Here is a 17,746-nt window from a genome sequence, read left to right as displayed (position 1 = left end):
TATGTGTGTGTGTGTGTGTGTGTGTGTGTGTATGCATGTGCATTTTTAAAGCTTAGTCTCCACTCAATTTAACAGCTGGTGTTTGTTTGTGTCCCTGTGACTTAACAGTTCAGCAAATAGGACAGACAAAATAAGCATCAAATTTTAAAAGAATAAGTACTGGGGTCAATTTGTTAGAGTAAACCTTCCAAGATGGTACCCCAGCATGGTTGTAATCCAATGACTGAAGCAAGTTAAAAAAATTCATTCTAACAATCAAGGCATGTAAAATTAAGTTTGCATGTACCCAAACACACATGTATACTTGAAGATATGAAATACTAAGTAATGAGCCTGTAAGCTTATATCTTACTTGCTTTGCTATTTCAATATTACTTTTGCAAAATAAAATTTGTATGAATAAAAATCTATAAAAATAACATGAATTTATATTTCCTGGTTTTTCAACAGAGATATATCATTTTTACTAATTCATTTTCTCCATATTCATATCATTGTCAGAATATCTTTGTAAAAATATGGATTTTATTCTAGGAAAAATAAAAGTTTTTTTCAGTTAATATTTACTTTTTGGGTCCAATATAATCTTTATTTTAGTATATGTTTTTTTTTTCTATAAAATAAAAAACAAATTTGAGAAATCTTTTGTTATACCAACCCGAATAAAAAAATATATCATAAAAAACACATTGAATGCTAAATCAACTTGTTGAGTTGTACTCAGTGCCCAGGGTCTGCAGGATTCAACATCTTGTCTGGAAAGAAAATAGAAAAAGATACACGATAGAAAGGAAATAAAATCAATATTGTATATCATCCATTAGATGTGTAATATTAATTTATAAAAAAGATAACTGAATACAAGCGAGTTAAGAAAGCAGCTGGTCATCAAAAGCATTAGCTTAATGCATGTGGATGTGATGACTTGGCATGGACTTAGTGTGTAGCATTCATTAATTTTATGAGTGATAAAAGAACTGTGAATTAACAGTAGGAGGTATTCATAATGCAGTTAAGCTAAAGAAAATTTGTAAGGAAGTGGTTCGATCAAAGATAAAAAAACATTAGCTTCTTAGATAAGACGACATAGAATTAAAATTTATGAAACAATACTGTAATAGGGTCACATTCATTATATTCATTTAATTATTTTATGTAGTATTTTGTAAACAATAGTGCTGTTGCTTATGAGGTCTGAATATACCAGTCACTGTTCCATGCTTGGTGAAAGCAACAACATTGAGAGCAACAAGAGTGACAGTGCATGACAGGTAGAAAACCTACCAAATGGTATTTATATTTGAAAGCACAGGTTTATCTGTTTTTCTTACCAATGTATATAAAATGTATCTCCTTGAACATAATTTTTTGTCCATCAAATTTCACTAAGAGTATATTAGTAAACCCAAAGCTATGGTAGGATACTTGTTCAAGGTCCCATGCCATGGGATGGGATGAAACCTGGAGTCAAGCAGCAGCAAAACAATGTTCTTTAACCACAAAACATATAAGTGGTATAGGAATATGTCCATATTATTTACATGCCACCATAGAAAAGTGGATGTTAAAGCAATGATCGTGGTTGTGGTGATGATGATGACGACGATGATGATGAAGAGAAAAATAAAATAAATGACCTACAAACAATATGCTGAAGTAGAAATTTATTTAATTACATAAAAATTAAAGCAAAAGTATTTCAATTTTTCTTCCTAGTTTTATATATATTTCTTCTAATCAAGCTTCATATCTGTTTGAATTATAAACGATGATTGTACTGATGATAAAACATGTCATATTTTGAAATGGAATATAATTACCATCATCTTGCAATTACTTAAATCTAAGCATAGTCAGAACAATAATATTGAGCCAATAATATTTGATATATTTTTAGGGGCTCACCACTTGTTCTTGCCAGCCACTTTCCAAGCATTCTACAATATATCTGTGTGTAGTCATTGTATGAATTAATGAGATAATATCAAGAACAGAAATGTGAAGATTAAATTGTTACATGATGTCACTGACATAGAAACAAAATTCCAAGACCTAAATAACTGTTTCCCTTATGTGAATTATTGATATTGATGTGTGTATTGAGAACAGGTTAAATCTAGTTTATTTTGATATGTAAAAAAAAAAAAAAAGGGAAAAAAAGAAAAAGAAGAAAAAAGATGCAGGAACAGTTGTGTGGTTAAGAAGTTTGTTTTGTAACTACATAGTTCTGAATTTGATTCAACTTAGACAATCTGATGGCATCTTACACACATGTTTATTACTATCGCATTTATAGCACACATCCACACATACTTACACATGCTCACACACACAAATTAGGCACACTAAGCAACATTGAATGAAATATAGTAATATACAGTCATATCTAATATGTACAACTTTGACCTGCATAAGTTGTCTTGACTGAAGAAATTCTCCTTATAGATAATATGGGTGTAAACACACTACTAGGCTACGAATGAGGTCACCAGACTATAGGATGCATGCATTTCTGCATCATTACACTTCGTCTACATCTACCAGGCTGTTGCTCGTGGCCAGTAAAAGCTGGTCAGTCTTATGTCAGAATAGCAAACAGTACATTTGCTGACATGTGGAAAGCTCTGTCAGGCTGGAATTAATTAATTAGAGATGCACTAAGCAACACTGACTGCAATATAGTTATATACAACCATATTTAACATGTTTGTGCACACTCAGACATACAGAGACAATCAGGAAAATTTGTTCTCTCAAGACAATTTGTGCAGCATATTGTCTTTCTATATCTGTGTAAATTGCTGAAGCTTGTCATCTATATGTATACATGTGTGTGTTTGTAGCTGTATTTACAATTACACCAGTCTGAAAACCAGTGTTATTGTTTATGTTGTGTCCCTATATGTCCTAAGTAATTTGACAAATAGTGTTCAATAAAATAAGTGCCACACTGAAATAGGTACTGTGGTTGATATAACCAACTAAAAACTAACAAAGAGAGTGCCCCAGTATGGGCTCAACTCAATGGCTGAAACCACTAAAAGAAATAAAAAGTAAATATTTTTCTTGCAAAGTATGTTCTTTATATTAATGATACACTTGAACTCTTAATGTTATTTACAATTTACAATGATATTTCTCAAATTTCAAGACAAAAGTGAATAGGTTCAATGAGAATTCCACCAAATAAAAAAAAAGTTTTGCTTTCTTTCATTTGCCAAATATAAATCCTGATGAATTAAAAATTGAAGGTTTTATGCTGTAATGATCATATCTTATTGCACTGAACATCTAAATATATATTTCTTTAGGTTTTCATCAAGTTTAGAATTGAGTGGTTCCATTTATTGTCAAATATATCTTTGCCTATAAGTTAAAGGGGTATTGCTTGTATTCTGAAAGTAAAGGATTAGTGTTAGATAATAAATAAAAAAAGATGGGAGGATATGGTAGCAGGTGAGTTAGTAAAGTTTATAGTTAGTATATGCATATAAGGATACAGGATCTACAGGACAAACTTTTTGAAGAAGGAACTGGAGGTAATAAAATTTAAGGTAAGAAAGGCAAAAGGCAAAGAGAAATGTAAAAAGAGAAAAATGTTAAGAATATGATGTAGTGAAATTGAAGTGCAGTAAGCAAGATCTGGAGAGTAGAGACTATTAAAATAGAAAAGTCAAAGAGAAAACAAAATAAGGTACTGAGTCAGAAATCAAAATCTTTAATAAGGCAATGTGTCTAGGTCTGCATTGTTCAACATGACCTTTTCTTAAGATCAGTGACATGTGATTAAAAGGAGATTTAGTTGTTAATTCTAGCAGGTCAAACAACCATGTAGAGGATTCCTTACTGGTTCATGTAAGGGAGAGTTTATTGATCAAGAGGTTAATCTATTTTTAAGAATGGCGCATAACATTTCAGTGATTAAAGAAAATGTTTAATACCACAAGTACAAGCTATGTTTTATAGTAGGTTGTCTCTTTAGATTGTCAAGTGCTTTGGATTATAATATTCCTTAGATTTAAAGAGGAAGACATATCTTCTTTATACAGTATATGCAATGTCATAATACTTCTTCATTAGAATATGCTGTAGAGCAGTGCTACTCAAAGTGGTGGTCCACAGATGGTGCTGGTCCGTGAGGCATCAGCTGCCAGTACACAGCGAATTTCCAGAAAAGAAAGAAACATTATAAAATGCTTATGTAATATTGCATTATTTGTTTACAAAATACGATTAAAAAATTGTCAACTTTTATTATATTCATTATATATATTGTTTCCAGTATAAATGTTACTAAGAAATATTACCGGTACCTGGCACATTGGAAAAAAAAAAAAAAACTGCCAGTACGCCACATCAGATAGTTTGAGAAGCACTGCTGTAGAGCATCTAATAATCTTCTACACCAAATTATTGATGGTCTTGATTTTGTGCTAAAGATACAGTTTTTAAAGCTACAAATAGTATCATTCTAAAGAGAAATTAGCAAGAAAAACATTATTTCTAAAGGTTACAGACATATTATTTCTAAAGGTTACTTCTTAAAGTTAAATTTGTACATATAGAGTAACTATAGATTTATGGTTTTGTGTATCAGAAGTTTACATGCAGTTGGATGTTGATTGAGTGTTACACCTCTCAACTTGATAAAACAATTATCATTGATATGTAGGATATAATTATATTAAATACATCTTTTCCTTATAAAAAATACTATATAAAAATATAATTTAATATAAATACTATTAGGCGTTATAAGTACAAAATTGACACAGAAAACAACCATAAGTTTTCTAACAGGGTTTGAACCCTATTGCTTGACAGATTACCATGTTAGAGAGATAATGGTAAGCACTGTAGTTGTGTAATCAGTTATATGGTTGCTTAGGATGTGATAAATGTGTGGTTCAATACCTATCAGTTGACCATCAATATTTTTTGTCTCCGACTGTTGATTATAATATCTAATATAAAATATTTCTTTGGTCAATTAAAAAGAAATAGCCTTTGAATATAAGAGAAGTAAGAAAAAATGTCACAAAGGTCTAATTAGAAAAATTAATGAATTAGGTTAATATTTATATTTTCTAAAATATTGCATAAAATGTATTAGAAGTTACTTTATTTGCTGTTTATAGCCAGTTGTCTTTTTATTTTATTTTTATTCTAGTTTAAATTGGAGAGCTGGATGTCTAACACAACGACAACCACTATAAGCAATTTAGATTGTTTCATTTTAATCGATTTCAAGACATTTGAGTGGAACTATATTGTTAACTGATGCCTGAAAGAAAGTGTAGGTGAAACCCTCTTTGACTTAACTTCACAAGTACTTATTTTAAGGTTATATCTAACTAGGAGAAATTTGCACTGTGAAACAACAGACACTGAAAAGAACAGTGATTGACACTACAAATATTACACAGTTATGTTTGTATTCAGATCTGTTCTCAAAATATGAGCCAACAAATGAACTTTTTATACAGTAGCTCAATATTGAGTTGAAATTCTGCCAAGATTAACTTTATCTTTCATCCTTTCTGGGTTGATAAAATAAGTACCAGCTAACTACTTGGGGTCAATGTAATTGACTTACCCTCTCTCCTGAAGTTACTGGCCTTGCATCAAAATTTGAAACTAATATAATGTTCAAAGTAGTAACCAAATTTCCCTCAGCAAATATTGTTTTATCATTAAAAAAAGGATCACATAAATTAAACCTTAAAATGAAAACCCCATGTTCTAAAATCTGTCCTAGGATAGATGAGCAAAATTATTCAATGATAACAATAACAGCAGTCAAAAGATCCTTCTGCTTTAACAGTATCACAGACTTACTCCAACCTGTGACCTCCCCACAAATAAACTGGTGAGCTGTAATTTCCTAATCTCAAACAAATCGGTGAGCTGTGGTTGCCAGTCTCTTCTAGGGTTTCAACAATGAACAACTGCTTTACTTACTTAATTTAATCCCTTTTACCACTTGCCTCTAATTTTCTGATACAAACCCTGCATTTAAACTGTTTTTACTTAAATTAAGGTTCCATTACAATTCAGCTGTTCATAAGGTGGTGAGCTGGCAGAGTCGTTAGCACACTGGGTAAGATGCTTACTGGCATTTTGCCAGTTTTTATGTCCTGAGTTCAAATGCCACTGAAATCAACTTTGGGGTAGATGAAGTAAGTACCAATTGAGTACTGGGGTCGATGTAACTTACTAGCCCCTCCTCCCCACCCCCAAAAGTTTAAGCATTTTGTCTTGAGCAGAAAGGATTGTAATTCAAATGTTTAAAAGACATCAATTAACAGAATCATTAGAATGTTTGAAAATTGCTTTGTGGTATTTTTCTTCTGTTTTTCTACTTTCATCATCATCATTCACTGTCTGTTTTGCATGCTGGCATGGGTTGGACAGTTTGATAGGATATGATGAGCTGCAGGGCTGCTTTGAGCTCAGATGTCATCTTCGGTATAGTTTCTACAGCTGGGCGCCCTTCCTGAAGTCAACTTTGTCTTTCATCCCTCTGAGGTCAAGAAAATAAAGTACCAGTCAAGTACTGGGATAGATGCAATCCACTAGTTCCCTTCCACTCCTCTAAAAGTGACTAGGGTTGTGAGGTTGTGCTTAAATTAGGATCTATTATAATTCAAATGTTTCTGAAAAAGTTATTCTCTTTTCCAACCTTTTTCTCTTAGTTCTTGATTGCAACTATAATTGTGTGTGTGTGTGTGTGTGTGTGTGTGTGTGTGTGTGTGTGTGTGTGTGTGTGTGTGTGTGTGTGTGTGTGTGTGTGTGTGTGTGTTATGAAGAGTAAGATATACACATTATTTTATATTCCACTCACCACTACCTTTATGTGAGAATACATGATGACTATTGTCTTACTTTCATAAAACCCTCTGTTGAGGATGTGAAATAAGAGCTGGGTCTCCCTTTTTTTACAAGCATTATTTAGATTAGTTTATCTGTTTTATATTATAATCATGTCTGCTACTATGTAAAAGCTCATTTGTTGATTCATCTGGCAGCGTATATTAATAACTAGACAGAGTATTTTATTAGAAATATGGTCACAAATGAGTTAATACTATCCACTTATCTCTCCTCTTGATTATTATGCAGCACTTCTTATAACTTACTTCTAAATGCTTAGGTCAATACAATCTCCATAAAATGACACTGTAAAAAAATTTCCAGAAGTTTTCATCATTGCCAAAAGTAATTCAGATTGATTCTCAGTTATGTTAACCCCATCCAGTTCAGGAAATCCCCTAAAGTGGTTAGCTATTTGCTTTAATTTTGTCCCATTTTGGATTAGCATAGACAATAATTCTAATGCATCTTCTAACTACACTAATTTTATTCATACAAACATTATTGAAATGGTTGAGAGAGAAAGGGAGAGGAAGAGAGAGAAGCTAGAAATAGGAAGGAGAGAGATGGAGAGATGGGAGTAAGGGAAAGAGAAAGGAGAGAGGGAGGAGAGGTGGAAGAAAGGAGGAGAAAGAGAGGAAGGAGAGAGAGAGGAGGGAGAGAGAGAGAGAGAGGAGGGAGAGAGAGAGAGGAGGGAGAGAGAGAGAGAAGAGAGAGAGAGTATAATACACATGTATAGTTTAACTTACCCATCTGATGCATCTATGAAATAGATGATTAATGATGCAATACTGAGCAGAAACACCAAACCAACCTGCAGAAGAGAAAGTAAAAGAAGCATTAATTTACAGACATATGTCATTGCTACTGAGCTGAAGAATTAATGGTTAGGAATTAATTTGAAATATGAGAAGTAAAACTTAGACAATAATGTTAGACTAAAGTTTTATAGTGAAGTATATGTCAAGATACAAATTGCAAATCACGATTTAAGGCTTGTATTAAACATGCTGAATAAATGAGCCTAGAGTCCAAATTTTAATAGAGAGTGTGATGTGTGTATCCGGACAGTACACATTGCCTCATTGTACTCAAATCAACCCTGACATTACTATTGAGTAATTAGCAAGAAAAGACAAGCAACTGTAACAGAACACCATCTCCAACCCATGACACTGGCCACTCCATTCAAATAATGGTATTGTGGAAAACTGAATGGTTAATAACAGAAAAAAAGGAAAGAAAGACAAAAAGAGAGTAAAAAGGCGTTGTTTCAAAATGATTTCACTGGTGTTGAGCCTTGAAAAGTTAGGGGTCTCCGATTAAAGGACAGTGAATAAGAAGTCATAGTCATATGATACAAAGTATTGAACACACCAGGTGTCAAGTAGATGATGATGATTTACATTGCAAACAATCTAGAAAACAAGTAATAAAAAAATGCAGTCATGGCTTTCATTCAATTCAAGCTTTTTACTTTGAAGAATTGGTAAAGTATTGGACAAAATACCTTTTAAACACACACACACACACACACAAAGAGCTTCAACACAGTTTGTGTCTACTAAATTAACTCACTATACATTGGTTGATCCAGGGATATAGTAGAAGACACTTACCGAAGGTGTCATCCAGTGAGATTAAACCTGAAATGATGTGGCCGTGAAGCAAATTAACCACACAGCCGCGTCTCATTATATGTTATTACATGTCTTCTTTTCTCTAAATTCAGTCCATAATTTGCTCCAACTATTACTTAAGAATCTAAAGATTCATAGCTTCTAACTGAAGAAAATAATGTCACATGATGGATTTATATCAGTTCTGATGATGAACATTCTATTTCTTTGATTGACTAATTGTCCAACTCATTTATTAACATGTAAATGGCCAAGTCTTCCACAGACACATGTATCTTTAATGCAGGGGTAGGGGAACTTTTTTAACCAATTACCCCAAAATATATCTATTTATGCCGTTACCCCCTTGATTTGAAAGAAAGAAAATCATAGATAACAAGGAATGTGTTTTTTTATATAATTTTACTTATGTATAATGAGTCCTTATTACCCGCAAGAATTTCATTCTTACCCCACTTAAGATAATTTGCCCCAGTTCATCGACCCCTGCCTTAATGTAATTCTTAAGCCAAGTCAGTGTGGTATAAAATGTGACAAAAATTGTCCTTTGAAATCAGGTACAATCTATTTGATGGACTTCCACCCAGTTCCACTCACAAGGTTTGGATTGACTGGAAGTTATGCAAAGGATATGAGACATTTTGGTGCAGCTGTTTTGGCACCACCTATTTGGCATTGCTAATTCAATGCTGACTTGTTTGACAACAGACATTTTAATGTTTCTCTTGCTTTAACCCTTTAGCATTTAAACCAGCCATATCCAACCAAAATATTCTGCCTGTTTTATGTTCAAACTGGTCAAATCAGGCCTCTCACTCCTACCCTATAATGACATTCTAAAAATAAACAGTTACACCATCAAAATCTTGAAGCTACAAGACAATTCATGATAAATTCAAACTAATTTGAATAAATAAGAAGTACATCTGATACAATAATCTGAAGGCTAAAAAGTTAATGCTTCTTTCATTTTGTGGGTGTATGTATGTATGTGCGTGTATGAGTGTGTGTGTATGTGTGAGCATATTTCTCCTTATTGTATGAGAAGAGGGAAAGTATTCATGTCAATATTGTTCAATGAATAAATTGTAATGTTGCTCTCTCTCTCTCTCTTCTCTTTCTCTGTATGTATACATTTCTGTGAGCACATTGTGTGTGTGTGTGTGTGTGTGTGTGTGTGTGTGAGTGTGTGAGTGTTTGTGTGTGTATGTGCATTGTGTCCACTCGGCTATGCCAAATCACCAGCGTCCAAACAGCCATGCTCAGTTATCACATTTTGTGTGACAAAAACACTTGTCCAAAATGCTACACAATAGGATTGAACTCAAGACCTCAAGATTCTGAAAGCCTTTTTAACCACTCAGCAAAGAATCTGCACCCATAGACTGACATAAACACCATAAAATCTGTAACCAATCAGATAAACTAATAAAAATTACTAGAGAGCCTCTACATGGCTGCTCAATTGTTAGCGAAAGCAACCAAGTCTTCAAATCATATTCAGTAAACAAAAGAAAAAAAAAACGGAAGGACATATTAGATGATGTAATCTTGGATACACTATGACTGAAGAAAAAAATGGGGGTGTCATAGCTGAGAAGTCTTTAATTATAGATTTTCTGGATGAAGGATAGCCTGGGGTTAAATAATAACAACAGCAACAAAGTGTTATATTATGTTAATACATTATTTCACCTTTACTATTAAGTTGAAGTAAAGTTCCTGGTATATCTACTCCATGATTTAGTCTTGATTGCCAAATATGTCTAAATCACTTCACTTTTGCTGCTAATGTCATTGAGGGAGAAGATAAATGTCACAAAACTTCATTTTCAACCTCCTATAAAGAAATTATTATTAAAACTTCTGTAGTTGTCCCTGACAGATCTAAGTTGTACAGTTCACCTAACACCACTCTAATTAAATTGCCACCATTAATGAATCCCAGAACACATCACTCAAATCAATATCTACATTGATCCATCATATCTTTTGTTCAGTTATGTTTTAAAATAATCTTTAGATGTTCTAATATATATAGCAATCTTGTAAATCATAAACTACAATACAACAGACTCAAGCACATAATATTCTCAGCTAAATAGTCTCCAACTGAATGCTTGCTTTGACACAAGTTGTATCATACAAAAGAACAAAGAAACAAAACATTACAAGCAGATCAGAATACCACTGAAAAATATTAGGCTTCCTTTATGAACAGTGGTAGATATTGATCATTCAAGATGGCATAGTGAGCTAAAACCTGTGTTACAAATAAACATTTGAGAGAACTTTTCTGTGAAAAGTAAAAACAAAAAAGGGAAAAAAGTTAAACCACCGGCTTGTCTCTTTATGATCAGTAAAAGGGATGATCTGACTACTTTTAGGTGTTATTAAACTTTTAGCATGGAACACTTACCTATTTTCTGTCCATAGATAAAATAATGGCTAAAAGTTACATTGTATATACAAATGCAGATAGGAAAAAAATAGATGTCTAAATCACAAACATACCAACATGAATTAATTATGGTATTGACTGGAAAATCATTAAACATAAGTCTTCTGGATCAAGGCTGACCTATGGATAAGTAAGAATAAAAAAATTTCTGTATAAGGCACTATTAATTTATTAATTTAAAATTAGGTGGTTCACTGAATGGTAAATGAGGCTCTGACGATTAGCTTTATTTAGAAACTGTGACTGTCTCACAGTACTAAAATGTGACTGTCTCACCTATTATTAAAATGTTTAAATAAACAGATGTTCTTTGCATCTGTGAAACTTTTAGTAATTGCAAATCTGAGTTATAGATTTAGCATCATATGTATTGAGGGTGTTTTCCCTTTTTACAATATTTGTGTGTGAATTGTGTACAAACAAATCCAATAAACATAAGCCTCATGGTGACCAAGACAGGCAGGATGATAAGATTAGTGGTAGGGAAATTGAATATAGATAAATTTGATATCATCTCTCAAACTGAGTTGGACAGATCCAATCACCTCTCTAGTTACACAGGCAGTATGGTTGAATAAATAGGAGGGATCTACTGGTATCCTTAGTTATACCAGCAGCATTGTGCAATGGATAGAAGAGAAGGTTGTGAGAGAGAGAGAGAGAGAGAGAGAGAGAGGAGTGACAGGGAGATGAGAGGTTATTAAAGAAGAAGGGGAAGTAGCAAATGGAACAATAACAGGAAATATTGGGCGAGCGACTTAAAAGTTGATGCTTCCCAGTCTCTGTCATTATCACGTTTTTAAACATTGTCAAATGTTTTCAATGCTTGTTTCACCATACTTACATGGATAGATAATTGCCCATTATCTCAGTACTTTATCCTCTCCTCTGTGAGGCACAGCATCCAGAAATCAGTTTTCACCACTTCATTCCATAGTTTCTTAGGTTTCCCCTCTTCCACAAGATCCATCAACTTTTAATGCCCCGCACCTTACATAGCCGTCACCTTCCATTTACATCATAAGCCTATACAATCATAGTCTTCTCTCTTGTACATTACATCTGATTCCTATTTTATGCAGTTTATCTCTGAGCGCTTTGTCTGTTGTTTATACATGCAAACATTAGATATCCCTGAACTTTTTCTATTCTGTTCTTACTCTGGCTACTATATTTTTAGACCACGAACCTTAACTGCTAATTAGATTACCTAATTAACAGAGGCTATCAACAACTTCTAGAGAGCCTTTCAAGCATTTCAGACAATCTATTTCTTATATGCTTACATTTATGAATTTGCTTTACAAGATTCCTGATGTGAAATTGTGTGTTGAAACAGATATTGTTATATTTCAGGATGATCACTATTTTTCTTACCAAATAAACACACATACTATATGTTAATTCTTCACTTGTTTATTAATGTTATCTTATGTCCATTGTCTGGAAATCTTTCCTCTTTCACAGGTGTGTGATGAAAGATTTCCAAACAATGGACATAAGATAAAATAAGAACAATAATAAACAAGTGAAGAATTAATATATAGTATATATAGTATATATTCTTATATATAGTATATATAAGAATTACTATATAGTTTGGTAAGAAAAATAAAGTGACCATCCTGAAATATAACAATGTTTCCTTCGTGGTCTTTGTATCAACTACTACTTATTTATCTATACATACCCTTTGTACTTTGATGGTTTAAACACATACACACACAATTGTTTTCTCAAAAATTATATTTCTTCATACTTAAAGGGTTCATGAATTTGATATTAGTTATACATGTTCATTGTCCCACCAACTTTCTCTTTCACTAAATGCCAAGCACAATCCAGATTACACTATCATTGCAAGTGGTGCTCCAGTATGAACCTAGCCCACTAGCTGGAACCAGTAAAAATATTTAAAAATGCCTGTATGTACACACGTGTGTGTGTGTGTGTGTGTGCATATGAGTACATGTATGCGTGTTTGAGTGTCAAAGTGCAAACCAATTTTTTTTTTAATTAGAGAAAAGAAGTTTATCATCAACTAAATTGCACTTTGAGATTTGTATGTTGCCAATGAAAAGACACTTAAAATTCTGGATTTCAAAGACATCAAGCTCATTATCATCTCTCCCTCTTTCAACCTTCTCCTGTCAAACCATCCAACTTATGCCAACATAGAACATGGATATTAAATGATGATGATGATGATGATGATGATGATGATGATGATGATGATGATGATGATGATGATGATGATGATGATGATGATGATGATGATGATGATGATGATGAGATATGCTATAGTCCATCAAGAGTTAAAGTTATCCTTTCACTGCAATATAAAATATGTCTTTGTATGGGAAACCAATGCTACCTTGCCTGTACAACCTCACTTCATACATGATGTGAAGACCCTCACACTGGGCTGGGTCTTTCTGCATTTGGCAATCAAAATAAAGAAAAACTTCTCAAAGCTGTGATCAGATCATCTCAGTGACTTTTTTAAAGTTAAGTGTGCACAAACAACCTGCAGTTACTTTCCTCCTCAATTATTGTGTATTGAACCAGTGACTGAGCTGTTGGCTCTCCTTTTTGAGCTCAAATGGTTGTTCATTTAACAAAAAAACATCTATCTATTTATTTCATGTCTACTCAGTATTACTGGTATCTGTTCAGTACCTGTGTAACAGATGTTATGGATTTAATTATTTGATAAGGATTTAATCACACAAACACACACACAATAGTTGTTGCAGTTGTCACCATTATCATCATTATCAGAAGTATCATCATTATTATTATTAATTTTACAAGTGTTTTTATAGGCTTGCTTGGGTTGGACATATACACAAAAATAATTGGAGAATATAATAATTGGAACAGTGTAGATAGAGCTATAAATGATAGGATCAATATCCTGATCAAAGAATATAACACATCTGTGATGCACAACTATATCATTATTTACATTTGAGCAATTTGAGCTATTTCAGGGTATCAACAAAAGAAGTTCTCAAGATTTTGTCCCTATGTTCACATTTGTAATTGCTTTCTATGTTAGTATGAGGTCCATTCAGACTTTTGATGGTATAACACTTTTATTTTGCAGCTGCTTACTTGTTTTGTGTAGGTGGAGATATTTTATTTCCTGGTCACACACATCCAAACATATGAAGAAAATTGGAAGAGAAAATATAGTTTCAGTATCAATGAATTCTTAATACTATTTCATATCTTCTAATTGAATAGTTTACTTGTTATGGTATCAGACTGGTTTAGAACAATTAAGGATATCAGTAATTGTTGATATGGTTCATTGGTTTAATTTTCTATGTTGCCTTCTGTAACCAGCGCTAGGCTAGACTACGTTATTACAAGCCTACAAAGCAGCTTCTACATAGCTGTCTTATCTAAAACAGATAAATCTCCATCAGACCACACTTTACTATCTTAAAAACATGGAAGAACACAGCAGGTAGTAAAAAAATAGATAGCATGTTCATGGCTGGAATATCTTTGATCATTACTTAAGCCCTTTACTACTTATGCAGCATAGGCTATTGACACCTTTTCTCCACTGTTCTAGGCTCTGGGCTGAACCTAAGAGAAGGCCTTTCTCTCCAAGATCTTGTTGGTTTGAATTACCATCAATGCTTCTAAAATTCTGTTTTTTCTAGGTAGGGGTGTTGGCCCTACACAAACTCATTTCTACCTTTGACAAGAGGTGGTCAATATTAATCTGGAATTGAAGGCAGCAAGTTGGCAGAATCATGAGCACACCAGGTGAAATTCTTAGTGGCATTTCATCCATCTTCACATTTGAATTCAGAATCCACTGAGGTTGACTTTGCCTTTCATCCTTTCAGGATTGATAAAATAAGTGCCAGTTGAGCACTGGGGGTTGATGCAACCGACTTACCCCGCTTCCCTGAAGTTGCAAGTCTTGTGCCAAAGTTTGAAATTAGTATTAATCTGGTTTCTATTCTTTGACTTGTTTAGCATGGGAGGCCCTATCAGAAGCTTGCACTCCACTGGAATAGTTCTGAGACTCACTGATACATGCAAGCCACCACACTGTAACAAGGACTGGACCTTGTGGCAGCCTTTGACCATTCTTTCTCTTAATCATTGCTGACTTGGCCCTGAACAACAACAATAAGCTTTTATGTCACCTATTATATTCCAATCCCCTCGACAAACGTTACCATCTTTCACCGATAAGTCATTCAGTTTTTATATATTTCTACCAGATATTACATATTATTACAACAAACTACCGATACCACTCAAAGTCTGATATTCTCATAGATAATACTCAACAAATGTTTTGGGCCCTTATAATTACTCTTTCAAGGTATAGTCTCATATGTCACTATAGGACTTCAAATATGATTTCTTCATTTCAGCTGCAGCCTCACTTTCACACAAAAGTAACAAAAAAAAAAAAAGAATTTTAAATCTTACCAAATAGATATACAGGTATGCCCTGCTTTACAGAATTGCTGCACTCCTGGAAATCAAGTCATAACATAGAATCTTGTAATGTGATACTTATTTTCTCCTTGACTTTGAGGAATTTTGTTGCAATGTAGAGTTTATAATGTGAAACCCTCCCTGTTCCCATGGAATTCCATAACATGAAATGTAAGCAGAGCTGTGTGTTTAAAAAGTTCCTAATCCTATGCACTTTGGGCATGAGCCTTCTACTATAGCACCATGTCTTAAAAAGCTGTCTGAGAGGATTTAATACTCAAAAACTGAAAGGAGCCCATCATATATACAAATACGTGGATATAATGAATGATGAACGAATGTATATATATATATATATATATATATATATATATATATATATACATATAATGTGAAATTAATTGTTTTGCTCGAGAATACAATTCAATGCCCAGTCTGGGAATTGAACCCACGATCTCATAATCTTTAGTGCAACACCTTGACCACTAAGCCTCAGGATCAACCAATAAAGAAGTTTCTACACTGTTGCTACAATCATGAAATATATATCATCATCCTCATCGTTTAATGTCCACTTTCCATGCTTGCATGGTTTGGATGGTTTGACTGAGGGCTGGTGAGCCAGAAGGCTGCGCCAGTCTCCAAGCTGATCTGGCAAAGTTTCTACAGCTGGATGCTCTTCCTAACGCCAACCACTCCGAGAGTGTGTGGGTGCTTTTACGTGCCACTGGTACAAGGGCCAGTCAGGTGGTACTGACATAGGCCATACTCAAATGGTGCTTTTTACGTGCCACCTGCACAGGAGCCAGTCCAGCAATGCTGGCAACGACCATGCTCAAATGGTGTTTTTTACATGCCACCAGTACAGGAGCCAGTCAGGTGATGCTGGCAATGATCATGCTCGAATGGTGCTTTTTACATGCCACCGGCATGGGAGCCAGTCAGTGGCCCTGGCAACGATCATGCTTGAATGGTGCTTTTAATGTTCTACTGGCATGTGGTATTGTCATCAGCCACAACAACGATGATATACAAAAAAAAACAGGGTGGTCATAACTGGAAAGCCTTTGATGAATCATTCTACTCAATGAGTGTTGACTTAGGGGTAAGAATAATGTGAAAACAACAATGGTAGCAGAAGCAGTAATTGATACCAGCAGTAGCACCACCATCACCACCACCATTACTTAAGGATATGTGTGTAAAGAAGAAACAAAATATATTTACAAATTCACAAGGAACACAGAGCTAGCAACTATTATTTTACAACATCGATACAAATGAAACAAAATGACACTATTATATGTTTCATTTTAATTCTTTCATTAAGTCGGTAGGCATTATAATGCAGATCATTTCTTGATAATACAAAGTGGGAGGGCGCCTATTATTCAGTAACAGACACTAAATAAAGCACTGTTTCACAATAAGGTAAGCAGTCATTAAATAAAAGAACAAAAAAATTCTGTTAGAATCAATGGACCAAAGCATAGCAGCTGCAACAGTTATGCATTGACTGCTTCTATTGGTTATTAGGCTAGTCTGTAGTTATATTTAGATTGTTCAGCATGACTGGTTTACTCTAATCAAGATTGTATCGGTTTATAGAGAGCTTCAACAGATCAGGGTTGTGAGGATTAGGAAGTGGGGAAGAAAAGAATAACATGCAAGAAAAAATAGACTGGCAGAAAATTCAATTAATTACTATTAATAACATAAAAGGAAATTGTATTTCAAACATAAAAATGAAAAGAAAAAAAAACTGGGCCAAACAATAGTTTATCTTTGTCACAAAAACCTTAGTAGCCTACAGGAAAACATATTCTTGTATTTCATGTAAAAATGGTTTTAAAAAAATGAAAATATTGTGAAAATGTATGTGCATGAATGTATGCACACATACAGATTTATAAATTATAGACATCAATCTGAAATAGAACGAACATACTGATATGAATACACACACACACACATACAGATACATACACACACAAAGAAATATATAAGCATTAATGTTAGGCTAGTTACATTATAAAGTTATAAACAACAAATATTTATTTATGTGTGTGTGTGTGTGTGTGTGTGTGTGTGTGTCTGCCCATGGCCATTGGAGTCTGATGAGTTGTCTATAAAGCTAAGTGCTTTATGGCTGTGAAACAATTGGTCACTCTATGATCAGACATATATTTACCTTTATGTAAATACATTATTGCTCTTACTTTTAGAGTGTGCTTCCTTTTGGGATATATGATCCACTGACTGTATATATATATATATATATATATATATATATATATAT

The 17,746-nt window shown here is 33.6% G+C and overlaps 1 protein-coding gene across 7 annotated transcripts in view; it reads right to left on the bottom strand.

The window, feature by feature from the left end:
* LOC106878324 (calcium-activated potassium channel slowpoke) overlaps positions 1–17,746 on the bottom strand; it is a 333,443-nt gene that overhangs the window by 206,153 nt on the left and 109,544 nt on the right. For all 7 annotated transcript variants that reach the window (XM_052978540.1, XM_052978541.1, XM_052978542.1 and 4 more), the window contains exons 2-3: positions 7,623–7,687; positions 659–755 (exon numbers count right to left, since the gene is read on the bottom strand). In XM_052978540.1, coding sequence (XP_052834500.1) covers positions 659–755; positions 7,623–7,687 — 162 coding nt within the window. The remainder of the gene's footprint in view (positions 1–658; positions 756–7,622; positions 7,688–17,746) is intronic.

This window comes from Octopus bimaculoides, chromosome 2 (genome assembly GCF_001194135.2).
Source record: "Octopus bimaculoides isolate UCB-OBI-ISO-001 chromosome 2, ASM119413v2, whole genome shotgun sequence".
Taxonomy (NCBI): domain Eukaryota; kingdom Metazoa; phylum Mollusca; class Cephalopoda; order Octopoda; family Octopodidae; genus Octopus; species Octopus bimaculoides.
The sequence above is the reverse complement of the archived record's forward strand: the minus strand, read 5'-3'. Positions and strand labels throughout refer to the sequence as shown.